General features: G+C 51.1%; 1 protein-coding gene across 1 annotated transcript; it reads left to right on the top strand.

Annotated features, from left to right (window-relative positions):
• Positions 1-3,853: 3,853 nt before the first annotated feature.
• On the top strand, positions 3,854-11,894 carry LOC148593634 (transmembrane protein 209-like). Its single transcript, XM_088530147.1, has 14 exons — positions 3,854-3,990; positions 4,116-4,174; positions 4,833-4,964; positions 5,379-5,474; positions 6,186-6,290; positions 6,710-6,879; positions 7,374-7,445; positions 8,117-8,213; positions 9,109-9,297; positions 9,765-9,850; positions 10,412-10,526; positions 10,627-10,724; positions 11,455-11,528; positions 11,840-11,894. The coding sequence occupies exons 1-14, from the start codon at positions 3,854-3,856 to the stop codon at positions 11,892-11,894; spliced, it is 1,485 nt and encodes a 494-aa protein (XP_088386273.1).
• The last annotated feature ends 13,885 nt before the right edge of the window (positions 11,895-25,779 follow it).

Below are 25,779 nucleotides of genomic sequence, written 5' to 3'. Positions count from 1 at the left end.
TCAAGGAAAAGGATAGGGAACTTCTTCCACTAACTCCATAGGTTGAAAATACTATCTACTTACTCCCCAGAGCAATGCTGCCCCCCAGCCCTCATTTCAGCAGGTCACACATTTGGGTCTCCTCCTTAATGTCACTGTCTGGACACTCCTTCCAACAATTCCACTCATTTCAGCAAGAACATAAACCTACCTTACTACTGCAAGAAAGAACCATGAGAAAGCTTTTATTTTTATTTGGGCCACAAGAAGAAGAACAGCAGTTACTGGTTTCTCTTTGACAACAGTGATGCCAAAAGGAAAAAAAAAAAAAAAACCCAAATTCAGACATTTGCCTAGTACATACCAATAATATTTAAGGAGAGTTATTTATTTATCCAAAATTATTTTGCTACATTCACTTAAGGGGAGCCTGCTTTAGATGTTGGGAATACGAAACAAAGCTAAAGAAAACATCATCTCTAAAAGACTAGCTTTGCTTCAAAATATTATCTATATAGCCTATATTACTTATATTGCCTTTATATGGCTAATCATCAGGAGCTTTTTCTTAGACCCAATTCTCAGGGAAGAAAAAAAATCCCCACCAAAATACTTCCCCCAAATAACTTCCCTCTCTTCCCAAAATAATTATCTCCAAACACCCCCCAAAAAAATTTCCCCAAACGATTTTCCCATTCCCAGTTCAAGAATTCCCTCAAAAAATATTCCTTCCAAAAAAATGTTCCCCCCTAGTGTCTCCTTTCCATTTTTTCCTTCCAAATATTTTATCCTCTCAAAAAATTACCCACTCATCCCTATTTTCTTCCTCTGTCAAAATCATTTCCCTTCCAAAGAATTTTTCCCCTCCAAAAGTCTTACACCACCAAAGCTGTTACAGGTTTTCCCAGTTTGGACTGGGAAAAAACAGCCCTGTTGACCACGGAGCTGCTGCTCGGATCTGTGTCAGCCCCGTTCTCTGCTGGAGCAAACTTACTTTGGTGGCCACTTTTGTGGCCCCACGGCCGAGCTCACTCCGCTCCACCGGGGCTGCCCACAGGTCGGCCCTGAGCCCGCACTGAGCCCAGGGTAACGGCAACGGCAGAAACGCTCCCACCCGCTGCACACAGGACATCCTCTTCGGACACGCTTCCGTCCTCTGCACTTGGGAATCACAAATGAACATGAACACGTCCACGAAAGACACTTTACCAGCTAATACATTGCTCCGTTTCCAATGTCTGCTCAATCAACACCTCTACAAAGGCAGCAGCTCCCAGATCCCGACACCAGCAGCAGCAGCGACGGCATCGCGACGCCCCGGCCGCTTCTCTGCAGCGCGGCCCCCTCCGCGGAGCTGCCCTGCAAACCCACCCCAACGAGGGCTCGGGTTCCTGTCACCAGCCCCCAGCGCTCTGCAGCGGCAGGAGCCGCCCGGCCCAAGGACGCCGAGCGCCGGGGCCACGTCCTCCCCCGCCGCCGCCCCCCCTCTCGCTGCTCCCCGGCCTCCCCCCGCCCCGGCCCCGCGCGCAGCCCTCCCGGGACACCCCGCACACGGGCAGGCCGGCCCCGCGCCCCGGCCCCCCGGCCCCGCCGCCGCCTCCGCGCGGCGCTGCCCCCGCCGGCAGGACGCGGCCGCGGCCGCCCCACGGGCCGCGAGCGCCGCCCCCCCGCGCCCTTCCCGCGCGCTCCCGCCACCGCCGCGCACCTGCCGCCCGCCGCGCATGCGCCGCGCGCCACAAGGGGCCGCCGACCGCACTGCGCACGCGCACGCGCACGCGCCCCGCTCCTGCAGCGCCTCCGCCCCGACACGCGGGGGCAGCAGCGAGCGCGGCAGAGCGCACTGCGCATGCGCGCAACCCCCCCCCCCCCCACGTGGGGGCGCCGCTCCTGGGGCGCGGGGGGCGGCGGGGGGAGGGGGCGGCCTCTGCCCAGCGGTGGCACCGACAGAGCGAGAGGAAACGGCCGCAACCTGAAACAGCGAAAGTTCCGCAGGAACTTAAGGAAAAACGTATTAGCAGTGAGGGTGACGGAGCACGGGAACAGGCTGCCCGGAGAGGCTGTGGAGTCTCCGTCTGTGGAGATCTCCAGGGGCCGCCTGGACGCAGCCCTGTGCCACGTGCTCTGGGTGACCCTGCGTGTGCAGGGGATGGACTAGATGATCCCTGGAGGTCCCGTCCAATCTTAAGGATTCTGTGATTCTGTGAAGGAAAGAGTTAACAGCTGGAAGTGCCCCCTGGCAGCAGCTGTGCCCGTGCGGAAACGCTGGGGGCTGCTCCCAAGGCCGAGACGGGGAAGCGGGAGGTCTTGCGGGGAGGGCCGGTCTCGCTGCGCTGGAATTGGCAGCGGTGCCCGGCTGGCCAGAGAGCCGATAGCCCCTGCGGAGGGATCCCAGAGCCGTGTCGCTGGCGCTGCCGGGAGCAGACACCCTCCTGGGAGTCGTCCGCAGCGTGAACCTGGCCTGAGCCTGTCCTGGGGCCGGGTCCCGGCCCTCCTGGGGACGCTGCCTGCGGCCCCTCGTCCCCCGCCGCCCTGGGCCTTTTCCGTGCGCGCGGCGGGCGCGGGAGGCAGGGCCGTGGCCGTGGCCGTGGCGCGGGTGCCGCGGGCAGCGAGGGCAGCGCGAGCCCGGGCGCCGCTGCCCGCGGGACGGGACGGGACGGGACGGGACGGGACGGGCTGCGTGAGGGCGGCGGCTGCGGGGGGACCCCGTCCTGTCCTGTCCTGTCCTGTCCCGGTCCAGCCCATCCTGTTCTGTCCCATCCTATCCCACCCTATCCCGTCCAATCCCATCCCATCCCCTCATTTGTTTTTCTCTTTTTTCTCCCCCTTTTTTTTTGCATTTTTATCTTTTCATTTTCTCCTTTTTAAGCTTTCTTCTTTCGTTGTCCCCCTTTAATTTTTTTTGTTTGTTTTCATGCATTTTATCCTTTTTTTCCTATATTTCCCCTTTTACATTTTCTCCTTTGCTTTTACTCCTTTTAACTGTTTTCATTATTTTTTCCCTCTTTAACTTATGTTTTCCTTCATTCTTTGCCCCCTTTCAGCTTTTTTTCTTTCCTTTCTCTCTCTCTTTTAGTTTTCTCTTTGGCTCTCCCTTTTATCTTTTTTCATGTTTTTTTCCTCTTTTATATTTTTTCCTTCATTTTTCCTTGTTTTAGCTTTTTCCTTGATTTTCTCTCAGCTTTTCTCTTTCCTTCCTCCTCTATTTTTCAGCCTCCTTATTCCATTTCCCCCTCATCCTTAGCTGTTTTTTCCCCTTTTTTCCCCTCAAAGCCCCATTATTTCGCTGAAGTCACTTTTACAGGTTTATGTTCCTGTTTGGCATTGGGGAGCTCGAGGCATTTTTAAGCCGTCGGGGGCTTGGCAGGAGGCTCGGGAGGGCCTCGTGGGGCCGGGAGGCTCAGGAAAAGTCCCCGTCGTCGGGGGCGTCGTGTGTAATTTGTGGGGCGCCGAGGCGGGACGTGGAGGTGCAGAGGGGGCAGGAGGCAGCGGTGCAGGTGGGACGTGTCGCTCGCGGGGCCTCCCGGAGCGGGGGGATGTTGAGCAGGAAAGGGGAAGGCAGCGCTGCCTGGGCCCCCTGCGGAATGTTGGTTTTCAGAAGTGCCCTCGGAATGGGAAGGGGGCCCTGTGCCCTGCAGCCCGTTGGGGAAAACGGACGTGCTCTCCCTGGAGAGGGTGACGGCGCTCACAGGCTTTGCAGGAGAGTGTTGCTGGCCAAAAGCCCTGCTCCCCGCTCGGGAATCGGGACCGGGAGCTCCTCAGGTGAAGTCCTTCTGTCCAGGTTGCTCTTGGTTCTTGCTGTTCTCCTCAGCGTGGTGCTGAGCCAGGATGTGGCTGTCTAAACTGTGGGGTGTTTGTCTCCCTCTTGCCGCAGACCATGGCAGCCCCAGGGCTTTCGGCAGGTGCCCTCCTTGACAGGAGCATGAGGATGAGGAGAGAGGCTGGAGAGCGGAAGGTGCTCTGGGCCTGGGGGCTCCTGAATATCTGCACTGCCGGCATGATCTGCGTGGACATGTATGTTGGCTGCGAATGTGACTGCGCTACAGAAAACATCCTGCCTTGTGCAGGCCTCGGTACTTCCCAGAACCCCATTACTGCCCGCTGGTAACTTTTCCTGTTTTATTGTATTTCCTTACCAGGAGTGGAAAACTTCTCAGCACATACTACAATATCCCCTTCTGGCCTCTCTGCTTCATTGGTGAGTTGTCGCTGCCTGCGTATGAGTTTTGGGGGAAGGGAATATTTCGCACTTCTGTTTTCTTCCTGGAGAAGTTGTTTTAAAGACAGCTTAAAAAAAAAAAGGCACAACTTGATTTCATTTTCTTTTACCCCTGTTGGAGCTGTGGGAACTTCCTCACTGCAGTGACAGGGAAGAGTCTCTTGGCGACCCTGTTGTGGGGCTGTGTGACATTTCCAGGTAATGAAAGTTCCTTTCAATGGAGTAGACTCCAAAGGAGCTGTATCAAATCCCCTTGGAGGATGGAAAGGAGGAGGAGTGAGGCAAATGCAGATATGAGGGACAGAAGGTTTGATGGAAGAGCCTTGCTAAGGAGCGTGAAACTTCCTTGTAGAGAGTTGTGTTCTGCCTGGAAAATACCTTGCACTTTTGCAAATAAGCATTAAAGCCCCATAAATGAATTTTAGCCACATAAATGAATTTTAATATAGAAAGGAGATTTGTCTCAACTGGTTCTTGAATAAAAAGAACCCATGAAGAAGCCTGACCTCCGTCCTCAGACTAGCACTTACAGGAGCAGTTTTTTATGCATTTTTAACCTGTTTTTTAGTATTAACAATAAGTTATTAATCATGGTCATGCCATCTAGCATGATAAAACCTTATTTTCTTTATTCTAGAACTTGCACTGGTGTCTCTGTTCAGCCTGAATGCCGTGTTTGATCTCTGGCTGTATTTCAAATACACGAGGGCACCAACTCACCTGGTTATGACTCAGAGGCAGCAGGTCCTTCTGGGGATGCAGAACTCAGGTAGGTAGTATAAACGCCTGTTTATCTGTGTTCTTTGCAGTTGGTGTCTTGGTCAAGTACAATTCTCAGCTTCTTTGTCTGAACACAGCAGTCAGACAAATTCCCTGCAGCATGTTAAAATTTAAAGTAGAAGTGCAAAACTGGTGAAGGATTGAGGGGAGAACTGAAGAGGGAAGAAGCCCTAACAAAGGAGGGGACAGCAGCCTGTTAAAGGGCAGCTGGAGAGACTCTCTGTGAAGCTGGAGAAGGAATTTGTGGCCTCCCCGTGAAGCTGGGAAGAGGGCTTTTTAGCACCATTGAATTTCCTTCAGAGCAACCTGCATGTCTCTGTTTTGCAGTGTGGATTCAGAGGAAGCAGGGGAGTTGGAGGCTGCTGCATGTGCAGGGCTCACTGTGTTTTTGTGCTTCTTGCAGCGGTGCCGATAGCTCCAGTGCAGGAGCTGTCAGCGAGGAGAGTCCCTTGGTGTGGGGCTGCGATGCAGGGCCAGAACGTGCTGAGCTACAGCCCAGGCCGCCCCCGCAGGGCCCGTCCCAGCTTGGCCTCGGCTCCTGCCCCAGACTGTGACCCTCAGCTGCCAGCTCTGCCCGCCAGCAGAGCCTCTTCCAGCAGTTCTCTGAGCTCCCGTCCCAGCTTGGCCTCGGCTCCTGCCCCAGACCGTGACCCTCAGCTGCCGGCTCTGCCCGCCAGCAGAGCCTCTTCCAGCAGTTCTCTGAGCTCCCGGCCCAGCAGCAGCTGCATCCAGGTAAGGATGGCGCTGGCTGCGAGGGAGCGCCTTGGCTTGGCTCCTCGTGTGCTCGTGCTGGGCCCTGAGCTGCTGGAGGTGCCCGGCAGCTGTCTGCTCCCTTTGCACATTCGCCCTTCCAGGATTCGTCCTTTCCCTAGAGTTAATTTATTTGCTTTGGAGGAGTTGGTGGGTTTCAGACAAAAAGTCTGAATGAGGAATGCAAATGTAAATGCTGAGGAGTAGAAAACCAATTCCCCTGATTCAGACTAGGCTTAATAGCAGCAAACTCCAGAGCCATAAATTCATCTGTTGAGTCAATTGATTCCTGCAGTTTGTAAAATCAAAGTGGAAGTCTTATCTTCCTCATATGACACAAGTGTCTGCTTCTGTTTGCCCAAGCTTCCCAGCTTCAGCCCTTCTCCTGCGGCTTCTTCACATGATATGAGTATTGAAGCAGTGAGAAGTGAGCTCAGGAGCCGTCACTGCCCTTCACCAGTTCGGCCTCGTTTCCTCCGGAGCCAAGAGGAGGAGATCACAGACCAGAAGTCCCTGCAAAGATACCTGCAAAGGGAAGAGGAGAAAGAGCGCAGCCGTCAGATGGGTAAAGAAATCCCTTTGCTTGGCCTGAAAGGATGGGTGAGGAGAGGATGTAGGTTTTATTAGTCGTTATTGGAGAGAGTTGTGGGTGAGAATAGCTGGAAGGGATTTTGGGAAAGGGAGAGAGCTCCTGAAGTGCTAGTAAATAAAATGACGTCCCTGCTATGGTATTCCCCCTAGATGTGGTCAAGGTGGCTGCTGACCACTTTAGTCTTCTAGGCAGTAATTGAGACAGGAGGCAGAATTTTGTAAATTCTCCACATCTCGGTGCCTCAGGGACTTCAGAAAATTCTCCTCCCTTACCATAATTCGTGAGCTCATCTTTCCAGTCAGAGTTGAATCTGTGCAGTTATTGCCTGCCCTATTGCGTGATTCTTGTCCTCCTGCTTGTACTAATTGTGCGTGCCTTGAATGTCATTTCAGCAAATTCAGTTTACAGCAGCTCCCCATTCGGCTGCCCAGCGTTTTGCAACCTGACACGTTTGCTGGTGGAGCAGGCCAAGGTGCTGCGGAGGTTCCAGTACCAGGTGTCATGGTGTCCCCTGGGCCGCAGGGAGGAAGGGCATCTGGACGTGCCACAGGCTGGCGGAGAGGTAAGTTCAGCACCAGAGGAGCCCAGAAGCATAGAGCTCCTCCAAAGGGTTGGCCATGATCTCCATCACACTCCTTTACACTTGTGTCTGGACAAAGTCTCATTCAAAGGGGTAGGGTTAAGGGAGCTTTAATTAAATTGGATCCATGTCTTGATCTCATCCCTTAATCTAAGAAAGCTGCTTCTTCAAGTACCTCTTTCATGTGTCCTGTACCTCTGCCCCAGTTTTGTCCTGCGAGAGCCGGGAGCTCCAGACAGTGGCTGTGGCCTTGGGTGACACGTGGTGTCCTGTGAGGAGAGAGTAGGAGTGCAGTATGGCCAGGTGCTGAGGGCTCCCCATGCTGCAGCCAGGAGATGTGTGAGGGCTCTGGAACATCTGCAGTTTGCCCTGTGGGCTGTGGTTGAGCTCCAAAAACATTGTAGGCCCTAAAAGCTCCTTTGTTTTTCTCTCAGGTTTCTCTCTGTAGGTGGATAATGATCATGTTGTTTGTGTAGGTTTGGTCAAGGGTGCTGGCGCATGGGTGGCAGCTGGATGCCCTGGATTTCTGGACCGATCGGCTCCGGAGGGTAAGTCCTGTGCCCATAGACGGCCTGTTCGTGCTGCTCGAAGAGGTGCTGCCGGGTGGAGAAGGGCCTCATCTCTAAGAGACTTTGATCTTTGGGACTGTTGGGGATGAGGGTGGGCTTGGCCACGGAGATTCAAAGAGCGTGCTAGTACCAAAGGAGGAGTAAAACAAATTTCCCACCTCAACTTATGCCCTGGCTGACCTGGGTGTTGTGTATTCTGCAAACCTTCCAGTTGTAAAGTTCACCCACCTTTGAATGGAGACAAATATATCTTAATGCACACTGCATGTGATAAGACTGCTTTTTTTTCTTTCTAAAATCCAGATTTCCAAACTGCTTTTTTCCCTCCTGACTTTCAACCTCCTTCTCCTGGGCTCAAGTAAAGCATGGAAAATGCCAGCACAGTGGCTTTTCCTGGCAGTCTCAAGGAGCATAATAAAGAAAGAAATGAAAACAAACAAACAAAAAGAACGTTTTAGTCTTGGGAGCAGGAGTCATTGTAGCAAAGGAAATACATTTGCATGTTTGTTTGTTTGTTTGCTTGTTTGTTTTAAAAGGAGTGGGGGGGTTGAACAGTAAAGATTCTTGAGATCTGAGATGGTGTCCTTTAGCAGCTTCCTGAGCACCTTGTTGCTTCTAACCTTTTTACTGCTTGCATTTCTTTTTGCTAGTGGATTTTGCAGACAATTCTAGAGCCCCTTGTCCAAGAGATGGAGTCTGTGAGCGCTCAGCTGAGAAGAATGGGGTACCCCGCAATGCCGAGCGGAGGTAGGATGATAGGAGGAGCCGTGGGGTTGCATTGTGTTTTCCTGGAAAGGTTATTCCTAAGATATGTGGAAATTCAAGTGTCCGAACACAATTCTGTGTTATGAGGAGAGCTGTCTCTGAGCTCTTCCTGTCTGTTATGTAGCATCTTTAAGGTCTTGGTAGTAGATTTTTGTCATGCTGATGGGGTTGGGCAGTGCAATCTGAGGTGGATTTGAGAGAGCTCTGAGCATTAGAAGAAATGGTCTTGGTCAGGGGTAGGAAGAAATGGTGTTTTTGTTGGGGATAATTTTGTTTTTTGTTGGTGGTGGCTTTGTTATTTTGGGTTTGTTCTGGGTGTTTTTATGTTTTGAAGGTATTTTGTTTGTTTGTTTTTCCGTTTCCCTGAGTTGAAATTGCAGCTGCAGTTTCCTAGGCCAAGTCTGAAGGGGCCCCTTCCATGGGCAGCTCACACAGACGTCCCTTTCCCGCAGAGCAGGGTTCGATTCGCTGCATTTCAACAGGGGCTGCTTTTTTGTGCTCCAGTTTGTAGTCTCCGACGGGACCCGCATCCGTTGTGATGCCTTTGAAGAACTGACCTGTTGCTGGCCTCTTGTGCACCTCCCTGCTCCCCTGCTGCTCTCTGTTAAAAATTCCTTTTGATTCTTCCCTTTCCAGCCCCTCTCTGTTTCTCCTTCCTTACGCCAGGCAGCCTTCAAGGGAGGGTTTTGTGCCTGCCCAGCCCTGCACAGGGTTTCTGCTCTGTGCTGGGAGGGAGGCAGCGAGTGCTCCATGGGGCCGGACAGGGAGCCTGTGGGGCACTGCCTAAGGTGTGAGCTTGAGCTCTGAGCTTAGCAAGTAGTTAGAGCAGAGGAGGCAGTTCCTCTTTGTAACAGTGCGTTTGTTGACCCCTTGGCAGGGCGGCTGATCCCGTTCGAGTCGTGGGTGCAGGTGACGCGCTGGCTCTTCTTCCGCGCAAGGGTCAGCCCAAACAGCATGAAACAGGCAGCGCTGGCTGAAGCCACAGCCATTCGGCAGAGCCTGCTCACCATAACGCGGTACCTGGGCGTCACGGCCAACCAGGAGTACCTGGTTCAACGGATCAAAGGTACGTGCTCCCTTGGAGACTCGGGAGCGTTTCGCTGAGCTGGGTCAAGCACTGGTGCTGCCAGATGCCCCGTCAGTGGAGACGCTCGGGCTGCAGTCCCAGCAGGGCAGAGAGCTGCTTTGCAAGGAGCAGCGCTGGGTGTTTTGACAGCTTTCTCTGCTCATAGCAATGTGGTAGTGTGGGCCCGGGACTGGTTTTAGAAGGTTTTATTTCTCATTTCAATCAGAGCCGGGCAAGAAGTGTCCTATTCAATCCTTTTGTTAATTAGGAATAAAACTTCCCTTGTAAACTCAACTGCCTTGAGTATATATAATATATACAAGCATTTAATGAGTTCAGTTGTTCCTTCCAGTGATTGTGGTGCCCTGGCCATGCACACGGAGGTGTGGGGTTCCCAAAGCTAGTGCAAAATAGATCTTTCTTGCACCTTCCACCGCCAGTACCTGAATAGGTGTTGTTGTTTCCAGAGCTGTCCCAGGGAAGCTTCCGCTGGGGCAGAGGAGGGGATTTCAGAGGCCGGCAGTGGGGAGCTGACTTGCCCACCGACTCCGCTGTAAGTTTTCAAAGATGCCTTGGTAAAACTTCCTAAAGCTGCTCGTCTTTCAGGATGAGGCATTTGTGGGTGGCTGCAAGAAGTCCAAATCCTCTTTGCCTCGCTTATCCTCAGAATCGCAGTTTTGAATAATGCAAAGGGGCCTGGACGTGGTGCAGATCACAAAAATGCCCTTGTGTGTGTTAGTCTGGGGGCGGCCTCTTCTTTAGACTCCTGTGGGATGTCCCACAGGTAACTGTGAGGGCAGCAGCCTGAGATAATTCACCTGAAATAGTTAAAAGAGAGACTGCAGAATAAGCCAGGGAGTGGAAAACAATCGTTACACTGTCCCTCTTAGCCTGTATTTGAAGGAAAACCAGCACTGAAAAAAAAAAGAAAAAGAAAGAAAGAAAAAAGGCATTAAACCAATTAAACTAGCATGAAATCAGTCATGTGGTTGACTGTGTCCTGTGTTTGTTCTCATGCCTGAGATTATGGCAAGAGAGTTGCTGCTGCATTGTAGCCTTTGGTTCTTCGGTCTTTCTGACAGCATTCAAGTGAATTTTGGGTTTTTTTGCACAGATCCTTATGCACATCTTCTGCACCTATCTGGACTCCAGGCTGCCATGGAACATCCAATATCCCGATGGCAAAACCTTCACTGCCCAGCACTTCGTCCAGACACCCCATGAACCAGGTACTGGCATTCTTGGGCTGCTGCTTTAGCTGCTGTTTGCCCCTTGCATCCCATGGGCACCCTTAAAATCCCTCTTTTCTTTTCTGACCTTCATTCCCAGACCTGACCGATGAGAAGCTCTTCTGCATCTACCAGAGCAGCATCAACCCACCGCACTACCAGGTCATCTACCACGGCCACATCTACAATGTGCAGGAGGTAGGAGCATGTTAGGTGTGTTCTGATGACAGGAAATGTTCAGCAGAACTGATTTGGGTTTGTTTTTTGTTCTATTTATTTATTTATTTATTTATTTTAACTAGCCACATCTACATTTAGATGTAGGCTGGCTCAGTGCAAAAGCAGCTTCCTGTGCGTTTTCTCATGACTTCTTCTAAGACCCTAATTTCTGTAAGCTCTGATGTGAGCTGTTATTCCTGAATGCCAACAAGCCGGAGGCTTCCTTCTAGGAGTTTGTGGAGGGAACCATCTCGTCTCAATGCCAAGCTACCAGATTTTTCCTGCACGTTTTCATACTCTCTTGAGCCCTGGGTTGTGACTTGGTCGCCAATTTCAGAAAACTGCCATAAGAACTCCTGAGTATTTGAGGATGGTTGCCATCAAAAAAACTCCTCAAAAATCATTTTTTTCTGATGTTTGTCTAAGTGAGAGGTAAATATTGAGGCAATCCCCCAGGCTGTTGTACCATTTTTTTGAGGTTTCTATTATAGTCTTTCCTCATCTCAGGTTATTAAACCTCTTCTATTATGGTGCACACCCCCTGCATACGTACCTTGCCAAAAGATTTGAAGGAAAAGCTGTACAGCTGTGGCCAGGCTAAGGGCAGGATGTGCCCGTTGGTTTGCATAAGACATTCTCTCTAAGATAGTGGTGTGAGTGCTTGTCCCTGCAGTCGCTCCCAAAGTCTTCTCTCTTCCCGCGCATTCAGGGCAGAAACAACCTGCTCCACGCGTTGCTCCTGTTCCTCTACATCATCAAGACCAGGGAATCGGGCATGCTCGGGTAAGTGTCGCCCCGTGGGTCCCCTCGCGCTGCCGGCGAGAGCTGAGCAGCAGCTTTGGGTGCTGAGGTGCCGTGAGGCTGCTCCGTGGGACGGCGGTGACGGTTTTAAAATCCTGCTGGCGTTTTTAGTAAGGGCAGCCATTCTGTAGGACTGTGTCAGTTGGGTGAGCGTGAGCACGCGGGAAACGTTTTAGGTTTCTCCTTGGTCTTGTGCCAGCTGCAGATGAAGAAGTTTTCCTTGTAAGGAAGATGGGGTGTAAACAGGAGCTTTAACTTGCCGCTGGTTTGTGACTGTGGTGTTCTTTTTGCAGGCGCGTCAGTCTCGGTGCTTCAGGAGTCAACGTGCTGTGGATTTTTGGAGAGTGACGAGCGGGACCACAGGTTGGCAGAGGAGTGATCCTTCTTCCCAGACAAGAAGAACCGAGCAGCATCATTATCCTTTTTGCCTTGGAGCAAAAACCATTGGAGAATTAGGGTTTAGGGTTAGGGTTTAGGTTGGGGTTAAAGATTTTGTTTGCTTGTTTGACTGATTGATCTTTGGTTGTCATTTTGGGGTGTTCCCCACCATGCCAATACACTCTTATGTAGCAAATGCTGGAAGCAGGTGGTTCATATAGTAGGAATGATGCTCGGCTTTGGTGGGCAGTTGCGCTTTGGCTGCTTTTGCTATTGAATGTGTCTGCATGGATCTGGGTCCTGGAGCTGGGTTTTCTAGGCAGGGCGGTTTTCGGAGGCGCTTGGTCAGCCCATTCCTGGGTGCTCTCTGCAAATCTGGTGGTGTTTGCCCCTTAGAGCAGGAAGGTAGAGTGCTGCTGGCTGTGATGCTGTGGGGATGGACGGGTGTTGCAGGTTGTTTGGTCTAACTTTGTGTGCAATGATTTTTTTTTTCTTTTCCAGGTTGTAGATAGCATTTAGAATTGTTTAAGCATTAGAAATAAGGTAAGGAATAGATCTTTTTTTTTTAACCTCAGTCTGGGCTTTTCCCTCTGTCCTGGCTGCTCTGTGAGGTGTCGATCGTCTCCAGCGCCTGCAGGGAGCTGGGTCCTGGAGCTGGGGTTTTCTAAGAAGGGAGGTTTTGGAGGCGCTTGGTTACCCCGTTCCCAGGTGCCCTCTGGGAATCCGGTGGCCTTTGCCCATTAGAGCAGGAAGGCAGAGTGTGTGCCGGGGGCTGTGAGTAGTAGTGGTGAGGCTGCAGAGGCGGCTGTTGAGGGGGATGTGCCGCTGATGCACCCTGGGGGGTTGTTAGGCTTTACATTAAAAAGGAACACGCATGCTAACTGACCTGTTTTTTGGTTTTGCAGGTGCAGAAGATGGGGGCCCAAATGGAAAGGAAGATCCTAAGCCCTATAGGCCTCAGCCTTCCAGCCCTAGCCCTTCAGGCCAAGCCCTTCGCCCTAGCCCTGTTGGCGTCAGCCCTTTAGCCCGTTAGGCTCAGAGCCCTCAGCCTTATAGCATCCCTATAGGATCCTCCTAAGTCTATAGGGTAAGTTTAGATTTGCGAAATAGGTTGCGAGAATGGCACGGTTGTACGTTCTTTTGAGCAATAAAGATGCAGAAGGTGCTGGAGTGCGTGTCTCATTTCAAATAAAGATGTTTGTGTGGTGTCTCATTTCAAATAAAGATAGAGGTGTTGTTTTGTTGCCTTCATTGAAGTAGAGGCTGCCCTAAAGGGATAGGGCCAAAGGGCTAGAGCTCAGGGCCAAAGGGGTGGGGATAAAGGGCTTGGGCTAAAGGGCTTGGGCTAAAGCGCCAAACAGCTGAAGGACTTGGGTTAAAGAGCCAGGATTCAAGGGCTAGTCTTAAAGGGCTGGGATTAACAGGTTTACGGCTACAGGACTAGGGCTAAGGAGATAGGGCTGAAGAGGTTTGGGCTAAAGCGCTAGTGGTGAGGATTAACGGGCAACAGTTAAAGGGCCAAGAGCTAAAGGGCTAGAGTGAAAGTGCTTAAAGGGGTAGAGCTGGATGGCTAGGGCTTAGGGTTAGAGGGCTAGCGATAACAATCTATAGGGCTAAAGGGCAAAGATTAAAGGGTTAGGACTAGAGGACTGAGACTAAAGGGAAAAAGCTAAATGCTCCAGGTATAAAAAGCTAGGGCTTAGCGCTAAACAGTTAGCACTAAATGCCTAAAAAGCTATAGAGTTAGACTTAAAAGGGTACCATTCAACGCTAGCTTTAAATGGCTGGGATTAGAGGGCTAGCACTTGCGACTAAATGGGTTTAGGGCTAAGGGACTTAGGGCCAGCGCTGAAGGGCTAGGACTCAGGGTTAAAGGGCTAGGCTTAAAGGGCTAAGGGAGTTAGCGCTAAAGGCCTTGGGGCTAAAGTGTGAGAGCTAAGAGGCTTAGGACTAAAGAGCTTATGGTTACAGGGAAAAGGGCTTAGGGCTAAAGGCCTTAGGATTAAGGCCTTAGGACTGCAGGGGTAGTGCTTAGGGAGAAAGACCTAGTGGTAAAGGGCTATAGGTAATGGCTAAAGGGCTAAGGTTAACAAGATCTTAGGGCCAAAGGCCCAGGGCTAAAGGGCTTAGGGCACTAGGTCTGTGACTAAAAGTCCAGGGCAAAAAGGCTGGTGCTAAAAAGCTCTAGTACTAGGGCTAAAGGGCTAGGGCTTAGGCCTAAAGGGCTAGGACAGGAATGAAGGGCAAAAAGGCGGGTATAGGAATATATAGATTAAAGGTTGTTATGGCCAAGGATGAAAACAATTATCTGCTTGCTTGGTGGATAAAGGATTTTCTGAGGCCAATAATTATGGGAATAGTTATGAGGAAAGGTTAATAAGGATCACCTGGTGAAGGTAAGGAGATGTGGGGATATAGAGGTCACCTGTAGAAGATTAGGGAGTGCCCTTCTCTGGGATTGGTCACTGGGTTATTGGCACCCCAGGTAAGAAGGTTGTAGAAATACCCAAACCCTGAAGGTAGAAGGGGTTGCTGAGCTCTTGCTGCTCCTCTGTGATTTCCCCATGGGCTAGGATGGGAGAAGCAGTGGGAAAGGGCTAGGATGAAAGGGCTAGGGCTACAGCTTGGGGCTAAAGAGATAGGAAGAAAGAGTTAGAAATTTAGGCTAAAGGGATAAGACTAAAGGCTCAGGATAAAGCCCTAGGGCAATAGGGCCAAAGGGCCTTAGAACGACGAGCTTACTTGTACTTCCCCATGTTGAATGCCATTCTCTAATCAGAGTGATGACACTGTGCATAGATGCACGACACTCTTGTTTGGTGTTAGCTGGGGGTGATGGGAGCCGGTGCTGCTCCGTTTGCTTTCCTTTGGGGTGTGTGTGTGTGTCTTGTTTTGCTTGGATTTCATTATCACAGTATTCATAGACAGTTCCATGCTGTTCCTGCCATACATCACGCAGCCTCAGCGACCTCCGGCAAACTCTCTTTTTCTTCTCTTCCCTTTCTAGGAAGTTCGTTATGTTTTCTAAATAAAATGACTGGCGTTTTTAAGTTACACTCTCGTTGTGTTCCTTCTTGGCTATCGGATACAAAAAATCCCTTTTGCTCCTCTGTGTTGAATAAGTGCAGAAAAAGAGCAAAGGGAAGATAGGTGGCCCTGCAAACCTTGCCTCACTTTAATCCCGCCAGATCAGTAACCACAGCCATAACCCTGGTGAGTAACCGATGGAGTGATGAGAGCAGTGGGAACATTTCTGGAGCATTTCTAGAAAGGCCCAAGGGTAGTTCAATGGCATCTTCCTGCCTCTTGAGTCCTGTGTTAGGGAGAGCACAGCTAAAGGGCATGTGCTTTCTTGTGCTTCAATCCTCCTCTCCTTCCCCTGCACACACTGAGGGATGAGGGTGGCTTTAAGGCAGACGCAGTCCCTGTTTTCCTTCCAGCACGTTTTATAGCTAGGGCAGCTTCTCTCTAGCTGGAAGCTAGATAGGTTTCATACAGAATTGTTTTAAGTCAATGAAATATGGAAGCACTGAAGCTAAAGGTTAAGCTACCCTTAGACAAGTCCCTTAGACATGGTCAGGCGTAACTTTCAGTCCTGCAGTGGGGAGCTGGACTGGCCTTTTGAAACAAAACACAGCAGAGAGCTGTTGTTGCAGAATTGACAGAGGTGCCTTTGGTGGCAAAGCACTTGCTATGTCTGGGAGCAGCCTCCATCCTACTGGAGAGGCCGTTGCTCAGGGATGGCACGTTGCAAAGGCACCACACCGATGGCTCTGTGTTTGTGATATCCAAGGCTCAAAGGGCTGCTTGGCCCCCGCAGCTGGTTGCCAGCGGCTCTGGCGGAATGTTTGCTCTGGAACCTGCAGTCTCCCTGGACAGCGCTTGGTGCTTCAACACCGTTTCCTCCCTAAGCTGGAGCATCGCTACTTTGCCCTGCCTTCTTTAAAGGACAACTGCTCCTTTTTCCTCCCATCTCAAGCCAGCAAGAGCCTTCCAAGGGACAAGCGGCCTGGCTAAAGCAAGGGCTGAGCAAACGGAGCGCAGCGGCCGAGGTGCAGCAGGCGCCAGCATGCGTGCCTGCCCTGGAGAGCAGGAGCAGGAGCCGGGCGAGAGCTCCTCTGCTCCTCCGCTGACAGCCAGCCAGGCAGCCAGCGGCACCTCCACGCAAGAGCTGCAGCCAGCACCCGCGCCTGCACCTCTCTGTGCTGCCCGTGAGGGGCAGCAGCCCAGCTGCAGCTCCACCACAAGGGCTGACCACTGCCTCCAGGTGCCAGCTCCGCAAGAGCCCTGGCATCTGGCGCCCACAGCTTTGCCAGAAGCACCGGGCTCTCCCAAGCACACACATGGCACATTGCCTCCCGAGAAGCCTTGCTTCCCCCTCCTCCCCTCCCACTCCTACAGAGCAGTCTCCAGAGGATAGGTGTCCTGAACAGCTCCCACCGAAGAAGCGCTATCGCTCCTTCTGCCAGGAGGGAAGCAAGGGTTTCCCTCTGCTACGGCGAGCTGCCGCTCTCTTGCAGCGTTCCAGCCCCTGAGCATCTGCACCCAACCTGCCCTTCCCCAGCACTGCTGCCTCAGCCACCTCCAGAAAACTCTCGTTTTTTTATTTTCCCTCTTCCTTTCTAGGTAGTCCCTTTCGTTTTCCAAATAAAATGACTGGTGTTGTTCTCAACTTACCCTCTCGTGTGTGTTCCTTCTCGACTATCGGCTATGTAAAAACTGCTCCTAAGCAAGCTCTTGGGGGAAGGAGGAGGAGGGTACAGGGATGTTCTGCTACACCTAGAAGAATGGTATTCCAATTGAATAATTAAGCCTTTCTTTAAATTAGGCTCAAATGACTCTGAGGATTAGAGTGAATGATATGAAAGCATGAATGAGAAGAGAATGACATGAAAAGCATTACACAAAATACTAGTTACTAGTGGAGCAGCTAGATTTAATGGAGCTTCATTCGACGCTACTCCATTTCCAATTCTGGCAAGAACAAAAATGCGCTCTTCCTCAAAGGGGTAGAATTGTAATATCAAAATTGTTTTCTAAGTGCCAGGATTAAATTAATTAAAATTACGTTAGTTTTAAAAACAAAGGTTAGAATTTTCAAATAAAAGCCTTGTTAGACGAAAAGAACACTGTGCAATGATGCTTGGGTATAGGTGGGATTCCTCAAGCTGATGTCAGAAGAGGATCCGTCAATTCCAGTCCCAAAAAAGAGCTCGTAGAGCTGCCATGAGTCAAGGCACTGGGAATACCATCCAAACAAGAGCTCTAAAATGGTGAAAGGACCTAAATGAGAGGCCTCTCCATTCTGCAGCCTCGCAGCTTTCTTGCAGGAAGCCAAGCTTGCGCAGGTCGGGTCTCCTCTTCCTCGTCCCCCTGCCACCACCCACTTCTCTGCTGAGAGCAGGAAAGCTGCCTCCAGCACAGCACGGAGATGGCACCAAGAGAGGCACCGTTCTGCCCTCCCGCGCCTAAATCTCTCACTCCCATGGGCAGCACAGGGCAGCGTGCTCTCTATCTGCTTCCCTTTGCTCTGCTCTGCTTTGGACAAAGGTTTTGCAGACAGGTCAAGGTTATTGCCAGCAGGAGGGGCACACAAAGTGATTTTGGCCATGCAACACGGCTGCCACAGTCAGTGGCAGAGGTTTCTCCCCTTCCTACACTTTGCCAGAGCGGCTCTGCCAAAATAGGTCACGATGGGCTGGAGGCTCTTCAAGGCTATGAACCTGGCACAACTGGAGCCCTCCATGTCCCTCGGTATTCCCATATCTTCCACCCTCAATTCACAATACTGATGGAATTAACTCATTCTATATATTCCCACATTGGTTGGCCTCAGAAAAACCTTTATCCATCAAGCAATCAGGCCACTGTTTTCATCCCAGTTCCTCACCATGGCTGGAAATCTCATTTCCTTCCTAAACTGGCAGCCACTCTTTGCAAAATCCGTGTAAGCATAAGCAGATCCCCCACACTATGCACGAATAGCTGGCACACAAGCTATGTGTTCATTCCACATGCTGGGAAGGAAGCACGAGGTGACCTCGATGTCTCTTGGGGCTCTTTTGGTCCTCGTCATTCCTCTGGGGACTCCCGACTGTTAACCATGTCCATGACCAGCAGGAGATGGGAAAGGGCGATGAAATGCTATCCATTCTGGTTAGGCAAGAAAGTGGCTCCAAATGCTCACAATCAAGTAGGTAACTCTCAGGTGCCTCTGCATTAGGCACTTGATTGTGGGGAGCCAGAGGAGCAGGACTGACACTGAGGCTCCCTCTAAACCCAGGATCCAGGGTATTTCAACAACCTTCCCAGGTCACCTTTATATCCTCACAGCTCTTTCTCTCTCATCCTATATGTTCCCATATTGGTTGGCCTCAGAAAATCCTTTATCCATCAAGTAATTAGGCCACTGTTTTCATCCCTGGCTACACCTACCTTTCTTCCTACATATTCCTATACTTGCTGGACCATATGGATCTGCCCACGGAACCTCCTCAAGCTGCCAAGAGAAGCTGCAGAGGCTCTCAGTTCAGGAGTGCTACACGACAAGCAACTGCCCTTACCCTCTTTCTTTACAATTTCCTATCTCACAACACAAAGTAAAGCCTAGAAGTGTTCCATGTCCTCAGCAGTGCTCCACCTCCCTGAGGAAGGAAGGAGAATATCCCACAGGAATGAGAGCAGTTCCATAGTTGTCATGTTCCCCTCATGTTTGTTCTTCCTCCTCACTCCTCAGCCCCAGTGACTGGTGCTATTTCCTGCATTTACAGAGCTCAATGGGACTTCAGCACCAGCCTCTCCAGTATTTTTCTTCACGCAGCATCACTGCCATAGCAGTGTTTCTTGCAAGAGAAAGTCTTTTCACATGCAGAGTGGAACTAAGTGCCCCCCACACACACTACAGAAGTCTACAGAAAAGTCCCTCCCAATTCTTGCAAACCCAAGCTGCCCCACATCCAGAGGGACTGCTGGTGAAAGAGGCAAGCACAATGCAGAAGAAACACTGAGAGTGCTCGACCCCACTGAAGGCAGAGGAAAGGCTCTGGGGGGTTTTACACCCGCTTGGACTAAGAAGAGCAAGTAGATTGAGGCTTGTCAAGGAAGGGCTTTCGTGGCCAAAATACAGCATTCCTGTGGTAGCCAGCCACAGGCATTGCCCTCACCGCTTCTTTGGCTTCTCTTTTGTTTTTTTTTCTTTCAGACATCCCACCTACCTTTCTTCTCAGAGTGCCTAGGCACCCCACACACTATACACACCAATAGATACAGAAATCAAGAGCTTTTTTCTAGTTGAGGGACATCTGCATCCTATTCCAATGCAATGGAAACAGGTTGCTTTGATGGAGATGCTCCTCTGTCTTTACTGCTCCTTTCACTTTACTCTTTTGACTTTACTTGATAATTTAGAAAGGTTTAGACTGATAAATAAATAATTCCAAGGGAGAATGTTCTCTTTAGCCCCACTTCATGCTAACAGCCCCTAAGGCCAGGACTTCCTCCCTTAGCCCAGGTTCTCTAACAATCCTCCCAGGTTCCCCAGTGACCTCCCAATCTTTTGTTGCCACAGATGGGCGTTCCAGTGAGCAGCACCAAGGCCCTTCAGCTGGAAAGCTCTCTAACCCGTCTCTCGAGCAAGCAGGAAACACTTCAATGGAAAAGGACAGAGGAGAACATGCTGTTTGTTTGAAGATTGCTTCTATTTTATATTGCTCTGCGCCTCTTCTGCCATCTCCTTCTTTCTTCCCTTTCCTTCCTTTCTATATCTTCGGCCAGTGAAGCCCAGAAGATCTTTTTCTCCTCCTTCAGGCAGTGGGCGCACATTTCCTGCAGGCCACAGAAAGGCAATATCATAGAATATGAGTCTCAGATTTTATCTTTTTTTTTCTTTTTTTTCTGTTTTTTTTTCCTTTCAGAGGAGTAGCTTGTGCTCTTCCGTTCCTTCTCTTTGTGCCTTTTTGTCAGCAGTGTTTTGTCAGCCCTGTTCCACATTGAATAGAGATCTAAACGATCACTGATCTACAAGGAAACTGCATATTTTCTATCACAGAAAAGTTCACAGTATTACTAGAAGAAAACATTGACCAAAGAAAAAGCTCTGAAGATGTTCCTGAGAATATTTGTAGGAAGAATACGCTGTCAAAATTTGGAGCAAATGGCAGGTTAGAAATTCAGAGCCAGAAGAAGCTACTGCATGTTCCAGTGGCCTCATAGCAAGGGCTCACTCCTCAGCAGCCATTCAAGTGTGTTCACAGAGCTGTCTCCAGGCTGACACAAGAATCCTACCGCTCCAGTCAACCAACTTACCTGTCCTGTGGTTTGACATCCTTCGCAAACAGGCGTTGCTGCCTGGCCTTGTGCTGCAGGGCTTGTCTGCCCTCGGGAGTTGCTGGGACAGGGTGGCAATCTGAAAGCACATGAGGAGAGGAGGACATGAGCATGTGGGATGAGTTTCTTCGCCTCCTTGTGCACACAGGCTGAACAGCTGCATCTGCAGCAGGAGTTTGCTTCTGCACAAGTGTTTTCCTGAGCAAGAGAAGCCAAAAAGGGAAAGGCAAATGCCCGAGCTGTAACACTCAGCTGTGTCCCAAACTCCCCACCTATAATGCAGGCAGTGCAGGCCTAGGTGCCCTTTTGAACAGACAGGAGCATAAGAACAGCAGTGTCAGTACTCAGATACCTGCCCTGTCAGAAAGTTACCCAGAGAACCTTTTGACTTCCTCCCTTGTCATGAGCTGCTTCTAGACCCAGCATTCGTGACAGGTGCTCAAGCCCTTCCGGAGCTCATATGGACTCTGAGGGCTGGGGAAGCCTCTCCCTCACACAACAGAAAAGCACAGAATCTCCCAAAATCGTTTCTCTGGGGGGGTGTTCTCACCTGGAAGAAGGCACTGCTGTCTTGGCCACCTCCCTTGCTTCCTCCTGGATGGTGGGCAGCACAGGAACTTGTGCCCGCTTTTGAGCACAGAGTCTCCTCTGAGTAATGAGGCACTTTGCAGGGCTCCCTGAAAGGATGGATCAGGAGAAAGGGCCATTACAGAGCTGAAGACAGTGGCACAGTGCTCCCTGCACCACCAAGTCCCTCTCCTCTGGAGACTGAGCAAACCCACACCTCCCAGCTTCTCCTTGAACAGCACATGTGCCTGTCCCCTAGGGACCTTTGTGGCAGTGCTCCCTTTTCTGGCAGCTTACTACCTTGTGCTGTTGCAGTATGGAGGAGGCCAGATTTGGAGCCTGTTCTTTCTGGTGCCCTCTCATCCTCACACCTGCAAAGGGGAGGCATATAAGGATGCATGAGACAGGAGAGTCCCCTGGAAAGCTGCTCTGCACTTGCCTGCCGGCACCAGGAAAAGCCAGGTCATGGTGACAAGGGGGCAATAATCTTCCAGAGCACAGGGAGACTCTGTGTCCCAGGGAAACATCTCAGCCCACGTACAAGCACAGCATTGTCCAAGGCTCTCACCTCTCAGGAGACTCTTCTCTATAAGCACTCTTCCCCATTTCGGCAGACACCACCCTCGCTCGCTCTGCCAGTTCCTCAGGCGTAATCCTCTTTCGAGCGAGGAGTCGCTTGCAGGCACGGGTTAGAGGAAGACTCTCTGACAGGGTGAAAGAAGAACACTCTTCAGAAAGCCAGGCCAGCTTGGACCAGCGTCCTCAGCTTCATGTCCTGCCAAGGTGTCTGTGCCACCAAGGACGGCCCTTCCGTTGCCTCTGGCAACCCTTCTAAGGGCTGAAGGATGCCTCCACGAATTTCTTTCCTTTGTGTGCTGCTCCTCCTGACACCTCTCTCTGTTGCCCTTTCACCCACCCCAGGGTACACCTGAGAAATCTCTGCCTCCTCTATAATTATCAACAGTTGGTGTGAGGACATGGTGTGAGTAGGCGCCACAGGAAGCATTAAAGCCAGCCTCCCCAGCATTCCCACCTCCACATGCTACTAACCTAGTAGCTTAAGCGTCTCCCAGTAAGTGAGGCGCTTCTCCGTGCCAAGCTTGGTGGCTGCATCCTCCCTTTCTGCTGTCCTTTTCTTATGGGAGGCATTTTTGGGAAGAGTAGAACTTTGCCAGGATGGTCTTGTTGGTGGCTTCCAGAGACTTGAGCTGGAAACAAGGAGACAAAGATGAGAATGACATGGCAGTCTCACAAGATACTGCTAGATGTTTGCCATGCAGCAAAAAAGCAGCAGGCATGGTGGGAGGAGGGTAACCGTCCTTTCAGAGGTCACAAAGACCTTGTGCCTCAGAAAACTATCTCCCTCCCGCAAGTACCTGAGCACATGATCAGCCCAACTGCCTTCCCCCAGACTCTCACCGTGCAGGAGACTTGCTGCTCCCTCCCACTTCTGCTCGTTCTGTGATGCTACGAATGCTCGGTGAGCAGCATCTTTGACTGGTAAGGAGGCGCCTTCCAAGAAGACTCCCTGAAAACGGGGACAATGAGAGCTCATCAGCTCTACTAAGACATACAGAACCTTTGTGCCTTGGCTAGAATTCCCTAGCAAGAGGAACAAAGCATAGGCCAACAAAGCTCCAGGAAAATTCCTGTCAGGTCTTACATTACCTTTGCTTGTGTTGTCTTTGCCACCTTCTTCTTGCCCGCTCTTCTTTGGGCTGGCATTTGCGGGTGCCCGAGGTACCCGTGCTGGGGGAGGTCTTGGCGAGAACTTGAACGCGCCCCTAGAATCAAGAAGCACAGATCAATGAACTCGAGAGGAGAGTCACAAAAGGCCGCTACCTCCTTGCTGTGCAGGAAGAAAGTGCCGGGCATAGTGGAAGAGATAACCACCTCTCTGAATTGAGAAGACTTTGCAACTGAGTGGCCCACCTCCCTGCCACAAGCACTAGAGCACAGTAATATCCCAAATGCCTTCTCTCTCACCTCGCAGCAGACGTGCTGTTCCCCACTGCTTCTCCTGGCACTGTGACACCTCTTACGCCTCGGCCACAATGCCTCTGTTGGGAAAGCAGGTGCCTCCCAAGAGGACTCTCTGAAAGGTGGAATGGGAGAGAGCTCATCAGCTTAACTGCTCCATATATCACCTTGGAGCCTAGCCTAGATCTCCCTAACAACAAGAAAAAGCACAAGAAAGGGCCAACAAACCTCTAAGAAACTTCTGTTGGGTCTTACATTACCTTTATTGGTCTTCTCATGGCCATCCTCTTCTTGCCCGCTCGCCCTTGGGCTGGGCCTTAGAGGTGCATGTGCCCCTCTTGGTGGGGGCCTTGGAAAGAACTTGAACGCACCACTGAGAACAAGAAGAGGAGAAAAATGAGCCTGAGAAGAGGGTCACAAAAACCTGCTCCCTCCTTGCTGTGCAGCAAGAAAGCACGGGGCATCGTAGAAGGGGGTAACCACCATGCCTGAATTCATAAAGTCTTTGTGTCCAGGAAACACATCTCCCTCACACAAGTAGCAGAGCACAGTATTCACCCACATGCTCAAATGCCTTCTCCCAGGCTCTCACCTCTCAGGAGACTTGCTCTTCGGGGCAAGACCAAGTTCTTCCTCCTGGGATGTGGCCCCACTTATGCTCTGGGAAGAATTGCTGTCCTGAGGCAAGAGGCACTTCCCAGGAACACTCCCTGAATGCAGGATAGGAAAAATCTGATCAGAACAGCAGCTCATGGCGAGTGGGAACACAACCCCCATTTTCATCTGCTCCAGTCTCCTAAAAGACTGAGGCAGCAATCTGCGTTTCCCCACAGACATGCTTCTGAAGACGTTGTGGGTCTCCCTTTCACGTTGCCTGTAGTGACTCTGCCTCCTTTCCTCTTAATTTCTACAGTGCACTACTGTTAGGGTGCTATTATGTACCACAAGTATTCCCTGAGGAAGGGACCATCTCTGGAGCTCACATTCTCTGATGGCTCTAGTTCCTGCTCCCAGGCCTGCTCAGATCTCTCCCACACGCGCCAAGGTCTACATAGTAGTTCTCACACTCACTCCTCTTCACATACACACAAGAAATCACTGCTGAAAGCCTTACCATTGGTGGTGAGATCAGGGAGTTTCAGGAACATGTTAGGCCTCTTGCCTTCCATATTTCTGCACGTTCCCACTAGGTGAAGACTGGATGAAGAAGGCGAAAAGGAACTTCCTCCTCTCCAGCTGTCTCTCACCTACACTTCACCAAACAGCCTTGCGCTGCTAGCCCACTGCCTCCCTTTCCTTCCCCAACTCTCAGGAAAGCAGCTCCTGAGAAAGGGAAAAGCAGCCCAGAAAGCAGCAGCAAGCGACTGGAATCTCGCAGGCCTCGCAGTGAAGTGTGCACCGGGGCCAGGGGCACCGTGATATCAAGGGCCTTGTGGCTATGACACGTGAGGGCCCCACTGTGACCCCACACCTTGTCACACACAGAGGGCTGCAGGGCCCTGACCGCCCTCAGTGACACCCACCCACATCACGGCCTGCAGCGGACATGGAGGTGGCACCGCTCTTGTAGGGAGCTGCCCTCCTCCTCTCCTCTGCCTGTGCCTGGGTCAGGGAATGAAGAAGGAGGCCTGCGCTGTCAGCCACGCTCAGGCACCGCTGCCAGGGAACGGCTGACGCTGGTTGTACTTCTTTAGGCTGTGAGCCTGCAAATAGCACTGGTTCCCCAAGGAGCACAGCCATTTCCTCTCTCTGCCCCTGGAGAAGGCTTACTTCCTTCACCACAGGAATGGTCAAAGACATTGAAGAAAGTCTTACTGTGATAACCTCTGAAACATCTCAAACAGGACTTGGACAGTTGCGTCCAATCACTCCACACAAACCTTTCCCTGTATGAGGAGCAATGAGAAGGCTTGGGCTGGCAGAGCTTTTTTGGGTTCGCCTTATTACTTTTTTTCGTAAGCGGTCACAATAAAACATGGAGGAGTCCAAGGAAAGCTTGGCCACAGGCTGAGATGGTTATGGGGGGCTGAACACCAACTTCCGCTGCCATGTGCTCCTTTTGTGCAGGCAGGACACGACACTCACTTGCAGCCTCCAAGACACCTGTCCCCTGGAGGGCTTTTGGACCCACTCCTAACCCAGACTATGGCAACACAGCACAAGAGACCCAAACGATGCATGGAAATAACCTACATGTGTCACATCATCTGATGATGTACAGCTCTCTCTGGGTACCTCTCAGTCACATGGGAGTCTTTGAAAACCACCAGGTCTCTAACCCCTGCTGCAGTAAGCAGTTTTCCGCTTGCACACCTCTGCAATGGTCGCATCTCTGGCAGGGAGAAGAAGGGGGAAGTATGAAGAGAAAAGATCTCGTTCTCAGAAGTGTTCAGTTATGTGAACACAAGCTCAAGTTTTGCAGACTGTGACTGCAATGACAAGAGCCTGGAGGAGTCCACCTTCCCAGCTGGTGCTTAGCCTTCCCTTTGAACCCTGGTGCCTTAGAAGATGTCACTGTTGGTTGGTACTTAAGAGAATGGTCCCCCTGACAGCAGTCATGGAAGGTGTTTGAAATAAGAGGAAAAGAACTGTTTATTGCAGTCACCTCCCTCTTAGGCACAAGAAGGAGCTTCCACGCTCAGTGCAGCAATCATGGTCATGAGGTGGGTCAACACTTCCCAGACATCCAGGTGGTTTTGGAGCTGGACAGGGTGTATCTGCCCACAGCAAGGAAGTGACTTCAGCACTGGGAAAACCAGCTGCTATTCGTACAGAGAAGCCCTAATTCAGGCTGCCCACCTTGGCTGGAAATCTGATTTCCTTCCTAAACTGGCAGACACTCTTTGCAAAATACGTGTAAGCATAAGCAGATCCCCCACACTTTGTGTGAATAGCTGACACACAAGCTATGTGCTCATTCCACATGCTGGGAAGGAAGTACTAGGTGATCTTGATGTCTCTGTAGGCTCTTTTAGTCCCTCTA

This window comes from Tinamus guttatus, unplaced genomic scaffold (genome assembly GCF_059628265.1).
Source record: "Tinamus guttatus ecotype Peru unplaced genomic scaffold, ASM5962826v1 Tinamus_guttatus_pri_ptg000357l, whole genome shotgun sequence".
Lineage (NCBI taxonomy): Eukaryota > Metazoa > Chordata > Aves > Tinamiformes > Tinamidae > Tinamus > Tinamus guttatus.
Note: the sequence above shows the minus strand (reverse complement) of the source record. Positions and strands in the feature narration are given on the sequence as shown.

What these genes read in the sequence shown, in the direction of transcription:
- LOC148593634 (XM_088530147.1), top strand. Translation starts at nt 3,854, where the DNA reads ATGGCAGCCCCAGGGCTTTCGGCAGGTGCCCTCCTTGACAGGAGCATG. An exon ending in ACTTGCCCACCGACTCCGCT is followed by an intron (nt 9,851 to 10,411) that starts GTAAGTTTTCAA and finishes TTTTTTGCACAG; the next exon opens with ATCCTTATGCACATCTTCTG. An exon ending in AGGGAATCGGGCATGCTCGG is followed by an intron (nt 11,529 to 11,839) that starts GTAAGTGTCGCC and finishes TTCTTTTTGCAG; the next exon opens with GCGCGTCAGTCTCGGTGCTT.